A 13365-nucleotide genomic window follows, 5' to 3' on the forward strand; every position below is an offset into this window, starting at 1 on the left:
AATTTTAAATGCATTAAAGCTGTCGACTCCTGGTCTACTTTGGCTTGTTTAATGTAGGCTAAGTCAAGATAAAGTTATCAGTCATTATTTTATTTTAACATTAATGCTTAAGAGATATATTATAGACAATTATCTATTGTGGAGTAAAGCAAGAATTGTAAATCTTTGAATCATGTTCCTCTGAAGTCACTGCTGTGGGTTGTGCTACACACAAGACTCTTTGACAGGCTCCTGATCTTAAAGACACACAAAAGCTTTTTGTCATTTTCTTGCTTGAGCGACGTTCCTCAAGGCCAACAGAAGAACAGGAACAATCGACAAACTCTCAGAAGGAGGGCTCTCCTGGCTTTAAAAAGTCCTTTTGATTCTCTTATAGTTCTCTGCAAAGGGGAGCAGTTTTTTCTCCTCGCAACTCTTGAGTAATTTCACACACAGGAGGGCAGTCCTAGTCCTTCCCCTCACAGCACACTTCTACTGGAAAACACATTTCACCAGCTCCAAAAATGACACAGGGAAGAGGGAACACATTTTGTGTGAAGAAAAGTGCAAAGATTATCGGAAAGTCCCCTCGGATTGACGATCTGTGAAGCGTGAGCAAAGCTTTGGGATCAACAGGAAACTTGTATCGGATTTAGTAGGACGCACAAAACCGGCTGCAGATCGAAATAAAGCGGGACTTGGCGAAAACTTATGAAGGTAAATACCTTTTAGCAGATCATTTAATATAAACGATCATTATTTAATTCGAATTACATTGGTTCTTATTGAAGAGAGCGAGGTTTATTTAGCCTGCAGAAGCTTCACCAAAACGTATTTATGCGACTGTAAATATGACGCTTACTCTTGTATAAAACTATTTAAAGTCGTGCTTTGAAAACCTAAAGACATTTAATTAAATAAGTATATTAGTTTTTGATTATGCAGACTGCGCATGGTTTGCATCCTCTTGCAGTGAATGAGAAATCTGCATGGCTGTTACTTTGTTGATAGGACGCTATAATGACATGCGCAATGCTGACGTATTTGCTACAAGTCAACCTGTTCCATATGGCCTTAAGACATACATGAACGCTGTGTGTACTGTTAATAATACATGAATGTAAGCTACTAAAAGGTATATTTGTCCTGCAGAAACAATATGTAGGGTAGGCCTATATGCTAACTGATTGTTGAAAAGGCACATTTTTTTGAAGATTCATTATAGCTGTCAACCCTATTTACTTTTCCATTGTTCTTAGTTTTCAATTGTAATGTTAAGTAATGAATTAGGCTGCACGGGATCATTAGAGGCCCTGCTGACGGATGTCACCCCACTCCTCTGAGGAATGCCGCCCAGGGCCGAGGGGGAGCAGGACACAGATATGCACCCTACATAGGGCAGGAATGCAGTCATGTGTTATTGGAAATCAAAGCAAGAGGCCAAGTTATGAGGAAAGCTCAGACTTTATTAGGTGAAACTAATTGCCCGTTACTACTTAAACATTGCTAGAAATTGTACAGGGCCTGCCTCATAATGCTTTCATTGAGTGCTTTGCATTTAAGTGAATGTAGGGAGGTCTTGTTTACTCAGACTTCCAAAAGGGTTACTGGGGTAGCCATGGACAACATTCCAAGAAATGTCCGTCGCACTTCCAGAACGAACCCACAGCTTTATTAGCTGGACGCTCAGCATTCGGATGCTCTCCTCTCTCTTCCTGTTATCCGAACAGTGCCATGGAAAGCAATTGCTTTTTGTTGTAAAGGTAGTGAACTATTGCCAGAAAAGTGCCTAGCGGCGTTGACTCACAGTGCAGGAATGTCAGCTCTCTTTCACTTTTCCCTCCTCTCTCCATCTTTCCATCCCTCACTTCCTTTGCCCCCTGCCTCCCTCCTCTTTTTTTTCTTTTTTCAGAGAGGCCAAAGTTCTGCTTGCTGACTCAGCCTCCAAATCACCCAATTGCCTTTTCCACTGAGGTTTTTGGAAGTCCAAAAAGCCTGCAGTCCTTAAGTTATACAGTTATGTTGTGTCCAACTGAGAACACCGCATCTCCTGTTCCCCTCGAGGGAATCTGCTTTGTCCATATAATACAAAAACTCCCATTAAAAGACATGAGTAAAAGGACATGATGCTAACTAAGGAATGTTGATGAAACAGATAATGAAAAGTTGACGACAAATTCCGTTGTTGGTTATTTGGGTCTGTACTGAACCTTTAAGATATTAATTTTGCTTGGTTGCAGTGCAAAAATAAAGTAAAATAACTGAATGTGTAAAACGGTGATTAGGCTAAACAAAAGCTTCTACCATGCAGTAGTGTCAGTAAAGGGTAATCCAACGATCAAGGTCCTCTGGTTGGTGGACATTATGTAATTAATATTCATAAGCAACATTTTTCAAACTGACTGTGAACTGAAAACTGCCTGGTATAATTGTAATATTTTGTAATATGTCTTTGTTTATAAACATTCAGGTTCAAAAGGTTTTTTCAAAAAAAGTTGCGTCTCTACTAGTGCTAAATTAGTCGTATCATTGACAGTGTCTTGTGTAACCCAATGCCCCAGTATGATGTGTACCTGCTTACCTCAGGGCAGTAAAGTCAGACAGCCCTGTGGTGGAACGTGTCACTAAATTTCAGACACAGTCACATGGGTGAGGTACATTGTCTTGCCATTCGCTCATATTTGTTAATTGCTTAAGCCGGATGTGTCATGTAAAACGTCAGAAACGGGGGGAAGCCACAACAAGTCAGACAATGATTCGACTCCAGATGGTCAAATGAGGTATATAATGCCTTCTGTTTTCTGATTCATTAGTGGTGTTGCTTTCTTTGTATAAATATTATATTACGTGTGTGTGTGTGTATATATACATTCATGTGCACAATTAAAAGAACTGCGCTTCAGTCACGTTGTGCTGATAAGTGCTCCGTTCGGTTCGTACGTGAGGTTAGCGCTTATAAAAGCGCCGAAGACCCCCCCCACAAACTACGTCCCTGGCCTCTCTCACTCTCTTCACATGATCCGAAATCTTACTCCTGCTGCACTGTGCGGCGGCTCTGCAGCGCGCGCTTTATGCATGGAGCGGAGCAGATGTTTTGGAGCAGCGCAGACCATGCACTGGCACAAATGCGACCAAGTCAATATATATATATATATTAGAGATGTGCCGATTATTCAGAATGATATCGGCCGATATCATTCTGAATAATCGGCTATTGGTGCATCTCTAATATAAGTGCTGTCCAAGGTTATTTTCGTAAACTAAGACGAAAACGATTGATGAAAAAACAATTTAGTAAACTGAAATAAAATTAAAATGTCAAATTATTTAAAAAACTGAAATGAAACTAACAACAGTTATTGAAAAACTAACTGAAATAAAATGATAATTAACAAAAATAAATAATCGTTTTCGTAATCATTACGTTCTCACCCCTTGGCTGAAAAATATACGAGCTGTGTGGCGGTTTAGGGAAATACCTGTAAATGGCGCATCTCTGACGGAGAGACACAAAGCGGTTTAAAGTTCTGAACGGGTCCTGTTTGGTAAACATGCACCAGCAGTACTTAACAGAACACCCAACCCGTTATCCGACAGCAGCACTCATTTATTTCTGTAGCCTACCAGACCAGAACCGAGAGTCGCTTTAGGCTAATCTACAACATCAGGAAGGCAAACTTATTTATTTTCTCATCTAACACAAGCGATCAAACCAACATTAGGCAAGTTGGTGCTTTGAAGAAAAACAGACAAGCAACATGATAATTAACAGAAGAAAAAAGAAAGATGAGAACGCACCTGTCTGTAAACAATACAAAACTTGCCCTAGCATCTTGTGATCACTGCCAAACTTTAGAACAAATAAATATGCATAGGCTAAATCACATCATACACACGCTAAATCTGTTGATTCTGCTAAACTTTCATTCAAACTGAAACTAAAACGGAAACTAAACTATATAAAAACTAAATAAAAATGTTCACAAAATAAAAACTAAACCTAACATAAATATTAATGAAACTAATAAAAACTAAACTGAATTTCTTAGCAAATTTGAAAACGATATTAAAATAAAACTAATTAAAAAATTCAAAACTATAATAACCTTAGTGCAGTCAAACGATTAATCGCATCCAAAATAAGTTTTTGTTTGCATAATATATGTGTGTGTTCTGTGTATATTTTATGTATGTATATATAAATACATACAGTATATATTTTGAAAATATTTACATGTCTATATTTATAGTCATATAATTTGTATTATAAATAAATATATTTAATATATATAAACTTGACATATTTTTCTGAAATATACATGCATGTGTGTATTTATATATACATAATAAATATACACAGTACACACATGTAAACAAAAACTTTTATTTTGGATGCGATTAATCTCGATTAATCGTTTGACAGCACATACTGTATATATATTTAAAATCATATTGCACATTTTAGCACAGCATGAAAGACTTTCTTGACTGTTGTCAGGTCATAAGATTACTGATATCATGTGTGGCTTTTTTCAGTTATTTATTTTTCTTTATTATTTACAAAAAGGGTATTTTTGTTGTGAATGTCCTAGTTGGGGTACAATATGTGCAAATTTAAGATAAGTATTCATGTTATATGTTTTGGATGCATTTGTGAGTAAATAAAAATGTAGCTTGTGTAAAGGATAGGTATATACTAATATCGATAAATCGATCGATATACTCCTGAATTTAATTGTATCATAGATTTTTTTTTTTAGGTATCGGCAGATATCGTATAGCTGGGTGTGAGAATGGATATCGTATCGTGACAAACCATCTGATTTACACCTTTAATACATTTGAAATATTTAAAAATAGGTGTGATTTACCAATTTAAAATGTAAAAATCAAATTGAATTGTGCTGCTGTTATCTTAAAATACATTTTGAACCTTCCTGATTATTAACAAAGACAGTACAAAGATATTAAAATTGTATAGGCACTCAATATGTTTGACCGATATCTTGCTGCTTGCATCCCCCACATCTGTCGTACATGACCGAATTGTCACTTTGGTCATAAATTTCAGATTTTATAGATGTGACTTTTTTTCTGTCACAAAATGGGAATGGGGGGTGCTCAGTATGTCTTTTTTCCCCCCTACTGAGGGAATGAAACTGGTGCAGAGCTTCAGTGGCAAAGATGAAGCATCTCTAGCACATGCTTTTCATTAAGGCTTTGGATGGAAGAGTGGGTGGGGGTTGAGCTAGAGTCGAGGGGAGCAGCGCTGTGTTTCCAAATACTTGGGACTTGTGGGGGAAGAAAACCACATTATAGAGACCTTGTTGCAGTTGGAGTATGGAGGAAGAGAAGAAATAGAGGGAGTTATTCTGTGACTCATGTTGGATTTTTTTTCTGCCATAATGGCACACAGGTTTGCAGGGCCCCTTTGCAGCTCTTTCTTTTACTTCTATAGTTGAATAAAGATTATAAAAGAGTGACCTTTAGGATAACAGTATTTCCTCAAGCTCAGTTGTTATTAAAGGCTTATCTCTGATTAATGAAACATCAATAATATACCTTTGTTTGAAAGTTAATGTGGCGTATAATTGCTTTTATTTTTACAAAATATGCTGTGGTGGAACCATGTTACAGTGATGGTATTGGAGAATAATACTGTGCTTGAGATATGGGTAATATTGAGATATGGGTAAATCTCACTAAACATACCAGCAATATAACTGGATAGCAATTAATTTATGTCAAGGCATTGTGGCATTATTTTCATGACAGTTACGCACATTCATGCATCAAAATCTCATTGCCTTAATGAAAACAAATTTACCGTACTTTAAAATTAATGTGTTATTTGAATTATTTATATGTCATCATTGGGTATCGCTTCGTCGTGCCTAACAACGGCCCTTAGCTGTTATAAATTCACTGTAAACCACAGCTTCTTGGGGGTTATTGCTTTATTAAAGTGCTTTGTCGTGTTGGTGGTGACACCTTTCTTGTGAGATGTTTAGCTATCACAGATATTATACTTGGCTTTTTTGGCTTCTGATCGCAAATGTAGCCAAACTTTGGAGCGCTTAGATTAGCAAACAAGGTCCTGGCAGATCGCTAGGTTGATGAAGACAAAAAAACACATAGGAATCGATAGCCGGAATTGAAATTCTAATTTGACAACAAGTATCCGATTCCTGACCTTAAGTGTCCGATTCTGGAATTGGAATCAGTTTTCGATTCCCAACCCTAGTCATCATGGTGGTATTTGTTGAATAAATATGCTTAATGATAATAATGTAAAATTATGGTCCTAAAACAGGCTTAATTTTCTTTATGTAAAATGATTTAATTTATTTTCTTGTCATTTTTACCTGGACATTAGATGCACAGATTTACCTATGGAAATGTATTGCATAAATGTATGGTTTCACATCGTATTCAGTTATACTTCATAGAGTACCATGGTATAATGGTAGTAGTGAAGTCAAACGAATAATTGTGATTAATCGCATCCAAATGAAAAGTTTTTGTTTGCATAATATATGTGCGTATTCTGTGTATATTTATTTTGTGTATAAATACACACACATGCATGCATATATTTCGAAAATATTTACATGTATTTACATATCCATATGTGATATGTTCACACATGTAAATGTTTATATTTTTTTTTATTATGTATATATTTATATTATATATATCACCAATTCAACATGATATTGCTATACAACTGTATCCAATAAAGCGTGATATTTTGGAAGTGTATTCTGTCTTCAGTCCACTGTGTGCTGAAGTGTTGTACCCCCAAGTGCTGTCCTCTTGTTTGTCTCAGCGCTGACTTCCCATCAGGCCCCTCACATGTTTAAAAGAACGTAATCCCTTGAAATGAATCACGGTTGAATTCCAAGAAAGCAGCACAATTGAGGGAGGAGGTGAATTAATGCGGCGAAGACATATTGCGACGAACATGGAAACCGAGGTAGAGAGAAGGAGCAGATGTGTCAGAGTTTCTTGGCCTATTTCTTTTCCAGTCCTGCAGTGTGAGAATCTCGCCGAGCTGGGAGTAATGGACACGGTTGCAGCGCCAGACCTTTCCAGAATGGAATGTTGCGTTTCCTGCTCAGTTCCTGCCATGTGTTTCTCAATTCCCCCTTCTGCCTTAATCTCTGTATCTGCATGCGTCTTTGTTCTCGGACTGTTCCTTTGTCACCGTCTCATCCACTCGTTGGATGCATGCTGAAAGATTAATCAAATTTGTGTGTGAGAATAGTTTATGGTTTGGGGTGCATCTCTTTTTGTTCCTTAAAAACCCCATGAAGTCCAAATGAAAGGTTTTAGTCCGTGTCTTTTGGTTTTGACACGTATATGCTAGTGGAATCCTAAACTTTGACAAAATTACTTTTTCAGATAATTGTGTTTTAAATGTACACTTTTTCTTTTCCATGTAACCAAACCAAAATTATTGATGACTACGTAGATTTTTATCCAATTAAATGCAATTAGAGTATTTTTATCCAATTACATTAGATCTCTAAATTGAGATCGTCCCTCCCACTAAATAGCACCTGTAACTGACTAGCAATAGCATGTCGCAGATTTGTGGGTCATAACTGCTTAAATCAAAACAAAAACAAAAAAAAAAACCTGGAAAGAAAACTGTGATCAAGCACATTTAATACTTTATTGTCAATTATTCGACTATTCGTTCAGGCAGACCACCAACTAACAGCCCTAGTTTGTTAACCGTTCATTAAAAAGACACATTTCAGCCGTCTTTCTTAGATTCTCAGTGATCTTTCACTGTCATCTTAATTCCTCATAAACATTTCATCTTTTGCCTTTATGCCATTCTTGTGGCCTCATCTTGTTCTCTTTAGTATCTCTTCAAACACACACAAACTTTATTCTGTTTTAGCTCCTCCTTCACCCATAACAGTATTGTCAGTGTTATCATGTCCTACATAAAGCATAAAAGAACTCTTAACATGGACGAGCTCTCTGGAGTTCATTAAACCCCTGGAAATGTTCCACTAATGCTCCCCTGTTATGTAAACAGTGCTTGTGAAAGTTGGGGGTGGCATTTTTTTTAACATTCAGAGGGCTGCTCGCTCTTCCTTAACAGGCATTTTCTAAGGTCACCTTGCTGATATTTCCCGCTTTTAAGTTTTGATGTCAGGAGGTTGTACTGGTGAAACTCTACCCCTTGTGGAATGCTGCCCTTCCACTCGTCAGCGTTAGACGGTTTACCGTTGTTGCCAGCGGCAATATTCATCAGAGGTCGGGAAGTAAGACAAGAAAATGCGATGGAAAAACTTGCTTTCTTCTGTCACAATTCTCTAAAAAGTGGTAAACTTCTTGCCTATAGTAATATGCGTGACACAACGCTAATTTTTGTGTCCACATCTGTCATTATATTTAAAACTTTTTTAAAATGGAATTCATACAGTGACTTGGATGATGAGCATATTTTATATTTTCCAATTACTTTGGTCTGCGCAAGTTAACAAATATCAGGGTGATACAGTTGTCCTTCTGATATTATGATGAAGAAAAAAAGTCTCTTTAAAATGACTTTTTTTTTTTTTCAAAGAAAAGTTTGATAAGCAAGCAGTTTGGTAAAATATTCTACTAATAATTGTTGGAAAAATATTTTAACAAAACCGCTTTACTGTATTTTGTAATATTAAAAAATATCAGATATTTTGACATTTTTATGACAAGAAAAAGTTCATTATATTTATGAAATATAAATATTTGTTCTAAAAAAACATGAGTAAGCTGTGTAGGCTGACATGTTTTCAAGGTGTAAGGAAAATGCTTACTTTTTGCTTGATGGTCACACAATGTAAAATGTGTCATTAATTTTAAACACAAACATTATGTTTCTAAGAACTCGTGTTTTAAACTAGATTAATTTTTTATGGACATTTTTTCACTAATTGGCTAAAAACAACACCACTACATATCGTTCTCTTTAGACTTCCATAGGTTCAAAACTTCAAATCAAATCCATTTGGTGATTAATTCTATTGTCAGCTTCTGGTAAAAATGACTAAAAAGACTTTAAATGTGAAAGGAGACGTGTGTTGAAAGACTAGATGTGATGGTATTAGTCACCCTTTAAACCAAACTTCATTTTTGGAAATAGTTTTGAAGTTTAGCAAGCATGTCCTAAAGTAATAGTTAAGAAACAGTTTTTGTATTCAATTCCAAAAGTTAACTTTTAACAAGTTAAGCATTAACATCGGTCCTGGATCAGATATTAACATGAACATCTGTCAGCGCTGTACTGAGAACCTGGAGTGTGTCAGCATAATGAGGGCAGGAATGGACCGTACTGTCAGAGGCTGTTTGATAGACTGCCAGCATCGGGCCCGTACTCAAGCCTACCCTGGGCCACATTCCTGATGTATTACCCGAGTAAACACTGTCTGCATGGGGGCCTTGGGAAACTTGTGCATGAAACGTAAATATTTAGACAATGTCAGCATCCATTCAGAATGCTCCGGACAATCAGAAATCAGGTTTCAGTTAGTGGAATACATCTATTTTGAATGATCTGATATTTCCCAGTACAGCTATGACTGCAATTTAAAATCAGACATTTTGAAACTGCTTTGAGGATTTATATAACCAAATCATTTTTTGTCAAGGAAGTGAGATTCTAATAAATGAGAACGTTCTCTCAACTTCATCGTCAGATTATTGCACACCAGCAGAGATAATTTTATATGGCTTACATGTTTATTGAACACTGCCATTTCTTCAACAACAAAAAAAAATTAATGAGCATGAAGTCTTTTTTTAATGAATTGCAGTCTTTCAGATTGCTTGACAGCAAGCTGTTGCTCAGTACCCATGTTGCTCTTGGCTCAGTTTAGTTGCTCTTGAAAGAGACATGGATGGCAGCGGTTAGAAATATGAGGAAGGAATAATTGCTGTCTGTGTTAGGGCAAGCCAGGTGTTTTAGTTTCTTATCAGAGGACTTGCGGTTTTCCACCTGTTTCTACATTAGTCAACTTTTCCTAGCAGGTGGATCCTTTGCTCAATTTGACCTGGATTTGTCTGTTGACAACATGTTAGGGTTATTGATGGTTCACGATGGTCAACTAATCAGCTAGTCCTCCAACAACTGACTAATGCCTCCTAATATGATGATCCCTTTTGACCCCCCCCCCCCCCCCCTCTATAATGAAAAAAAGGTCAAATGCATAAATGTAATCAAATGTAGATGTTATACAGTCACTAACTCTCTGTCCAGCAGTTTTTGCATGCAATGTCCCATGTACATTCATCCCATGTCTTGTTTTCATTTGCGTCTGGCGTCTACCCCAAGGAAGGTTTGTTAGCTCATCAATGTTTATGTCATCATCTCAACTAATAATTCATTTTTGGATTATTGTAGCATACAGAAATTGAAGAGTAATGGGTCAAACTTCTTAGCACGCTAAACAAGATCAGAAGCAGTAAACTCCAAAACCCAAACCCAATAATCTGGATTTAGTAAAACTGGACACTTTTGAGGTTTCGGGCAAGCATAATAGTGAGAAAAAAATGTATAAACCACAATTACTTTTTTTCAACTGTTATATTAGTCAGATTTCAGATCTGTATCGCACACCCAGTCTCTGATAATTAGCTCTACTCATTTTGATGTAAGTTGGAGTGTTAACAGTAGCAGGCAGGTTTGAAGGGGTGTAGATAACTGGCAGTGATCCAGCTCACCTATCCTTACAGCCACACCTGATGGAATGCATTAGTTAATTCAGTGTACGAGCTTACTGCAGCAGTGTCGTTAAGCGTGTGAACAAAGGAGTACGGCTCAAGACAAATGGTCAACGGTTGAGAAGAGTTCAGTGGAGTTTTCTCATCCAAGACGTCTTTGGTGGAAAGGAGGTGGATATCTGTGAGTTGAATTTGTGTTGGATGTATATTTAATCTTTTTAATAGCTTAATTTTCTTGTCTTGATTGAAGAATTTTGCATCCGTTTTATAGTACAAAATCACCTAGTATGATAATGCTTGAACTTTATTCAAAGTCTAGACAAAAGAGGCATTTGCTGCATGGACATTGTAGGTAGTAAATTTAAAGGGAATGTGTTCATGAAGTTAAGAGGATAGATAAACATTCTCCCAGTTTTGTAGTTCTGGGAATCATGCTTGACATGCTTCATACCTTGGTCAGGACTTAAACTGTGAACAGATTGTATCACTGACACAATCATGGGGAGACTCCGAGGTCAGAGACTTTGGAAACGTTTGTTAGGAGACCTATCTGTGGACTTTTAGGCATGTCAGATTCCCTGAATTCACTTCTGGGCACTCTGGCCATGGAATAAACTGTTTATCTGAAACAGTCAAGGAACTTGAAGTTCAAGCGTCAGCAGGGGTGTAAGGGGAGGAGGCATCTGTAGTCTATTTCTGTTTTTGCCGAGGTTGGGTCGTATTAGAGAGGGGTCTGGTTTATTGCATGATTCAGACTGTTTCATAGCAATGAGACTTTTTGGTATGTGAGTGATTCAAGAGTTCTTGTAGTGAGTTTTCTTTTAAAAATTTGTTGTCTGAAAGAAGGAGTTTCTAGGTTTTTGTCAACAGACAAAAATGAGTGAAACACAAAACTTGTCAAGAATATATCCTGTCATATTTCACTCTGACCTGGACATGTTCAAAATAAATAATTATATTTTGCTTGAAGAAAATTATGGATGGGAATTAAATAATAAAGCAATATATTTAAAACATTTATGCATCACACACATTACCACAAATTTGACAGCCCTAACCTTTTACTCTAACTTTTAATGTAATACTGTAAAAAAAAGGTAAACTCAAAAGCAAAACATTATGTGTTACAGTAATGAGAAATTTGTGGGAATTGTGCTTCATTTGAATGAATATGTCACAGTACAAATACATCTTAATGGCCTTAAAAAGAGGCTTTAGATTTGTGGAAAATAAATTTTCTTGGTTTTTGGGTTTGTGAAACATGTTGCTGACCTGTTTTGAGTATATCCATTTTGGGAAATACTTTTAAAGACTTTTGTCAGTCCCTAAAGCATCAAAATTTCACACACTTTAATAAGATGTTACAAGCTTCTTTGGTATTATGTAGCTAATGCCAGTCCCTTAAAACTATGCATATCCTTACATACAGTTTGACTTGAACCACTGCCATCTTTTCCAGCTGATCAGGAACCAGCTTCATTCCCTTAAACTATTTTATCTGTGTGTCAGAATTTCTTGTTCTGTCTCAATCAGGAAATAAACGTACCTCACGTCCCCTATCTTTCACATGAAATATATTTCTCTCTACAATCCAAAAAAAGCCCCTCTGGTTGTCTTTGGACCCCACCCCCATTGTTCTAACTCGCCAGAGTGCCTTCCTGTTCTAGAGTGGCTTGGCGTTTTTCGGGACCTTGCGGACCGGCTGTGTGTTTTGGAACAACTTGAGGAGCTTCTTCAGTTCAGTGACCCAAGCGATTGTCAGCACCATGAACAGCCAGTAGTGTCACACGACAGCGTCTACAACAGCCACACAGGTAGGTGACCTTGTCAAATATACAGTAATGAATTACATGAATTACACAGTAATGAATTACACAGTGATTGGAGAACACCAGAGCCTAGATGGGTGGGGTGGACATCAATGGGACAAAAAGAAGTACTAAATGTTATAGGTTAGTCCAGTTCAGCTTGGCTTGGCTCTGTCCTACCCTGTGATTCCAGCTACCAAAATGTAGAACCTCTTTGCGTATAATTTTATCACTTTAAAAGTCCTGTGATATGTATTTTACATTTAAAGGGATTAATAAAAGCAATGACAAATTTTATTTAATTACTCTGGATGAAGGTCGCAGTAAAAAACTGATGTGTGTAAACACATGTAAAATAAATCTGTTGACAGTTTTTGATTATATGAAGTGCCATTTCTCCATCTACAGTAAAACCATTTTTTTGTGACCTCGGCATTTCAAATTCTCATCCTGCTTTTGTTTGTGGCCATCCCTGTCACCTCTGAGGAGGTCTCAGTGAGCGAAAGATTGGAGAATGTCAGGAAGTGGAAGCTAAAGTATGGGGGGTTGGGGGCGGGCCACTATGAACTGTATTTTTCTTTTTTCTTTCACTCTCTCTGTCTCCACTTTCTCTGGCTTTCCAGGTTGGAAAGCAGTTGTACACTGATGGCTCTGTTTCTGACTCATTTTACGTTTATTTATTTATTCACCACAGATGTTTCGGAAAAAAGCCTCATCCTCCTTGAGAATGCGAGGAATATCAGAAAGCAATAGACGTAATAAGTTCCCCTTCATTACTTTTTAGATGGTATAACCACTAAACTACAAACTCTGTTCAAGGCCAGTAGTGGCAACCATTCCAGATTAACACCATTTA

At 37.0% G+C, this 13365-nt stretch overlaps 1 protein-coding gene across 4 annotated transcripts in view; it reads left to right on the forward strand.

Annotated features, from left to right (window-relative positions):
• Positions 1-403: 403 nt before the first annotated feature.
• The window catches only part of LOC306862498 (angiomotin-like), a 31544-nt gene continuing 18582 nt past the window's right edge, over positions 404-13365 (forward strand). The window contains exons 1-3 of one of the 4 annotated variants that reach the window (XM_079405321.1): positions 404-696; positions 12369-12515; positions 13204-13264. In XM_079405321.1, coding sequence (XP_079261447.1) covers positions 13204-13264 — 61 coding nt within the window. In that variant the 5' untranslated portion in view covers positions 404-696; positions 12369-12515. Of the gene's footprint in view, positions 697-10740; positions 10883-12207; positions 12516-13203; positions 13265-13365 lie in introns of those variants that run through there. The other 3 variants (XM_079405320.1, XM_079405322.1, XM_079405319.1) reach the window with 3 other exon arrangements.

This window comes from Barbus barbus (assembly GCF_936440315.1).
Source record: "Barbus barbus genome assembly, chromosome: 43".
Taxonomy (NCBI): Eukaryota; Metazoa; Chordata; class Actinopteri; order Cypriniformes; family Cyprinidae; genus Barbus; species Barbus barbus.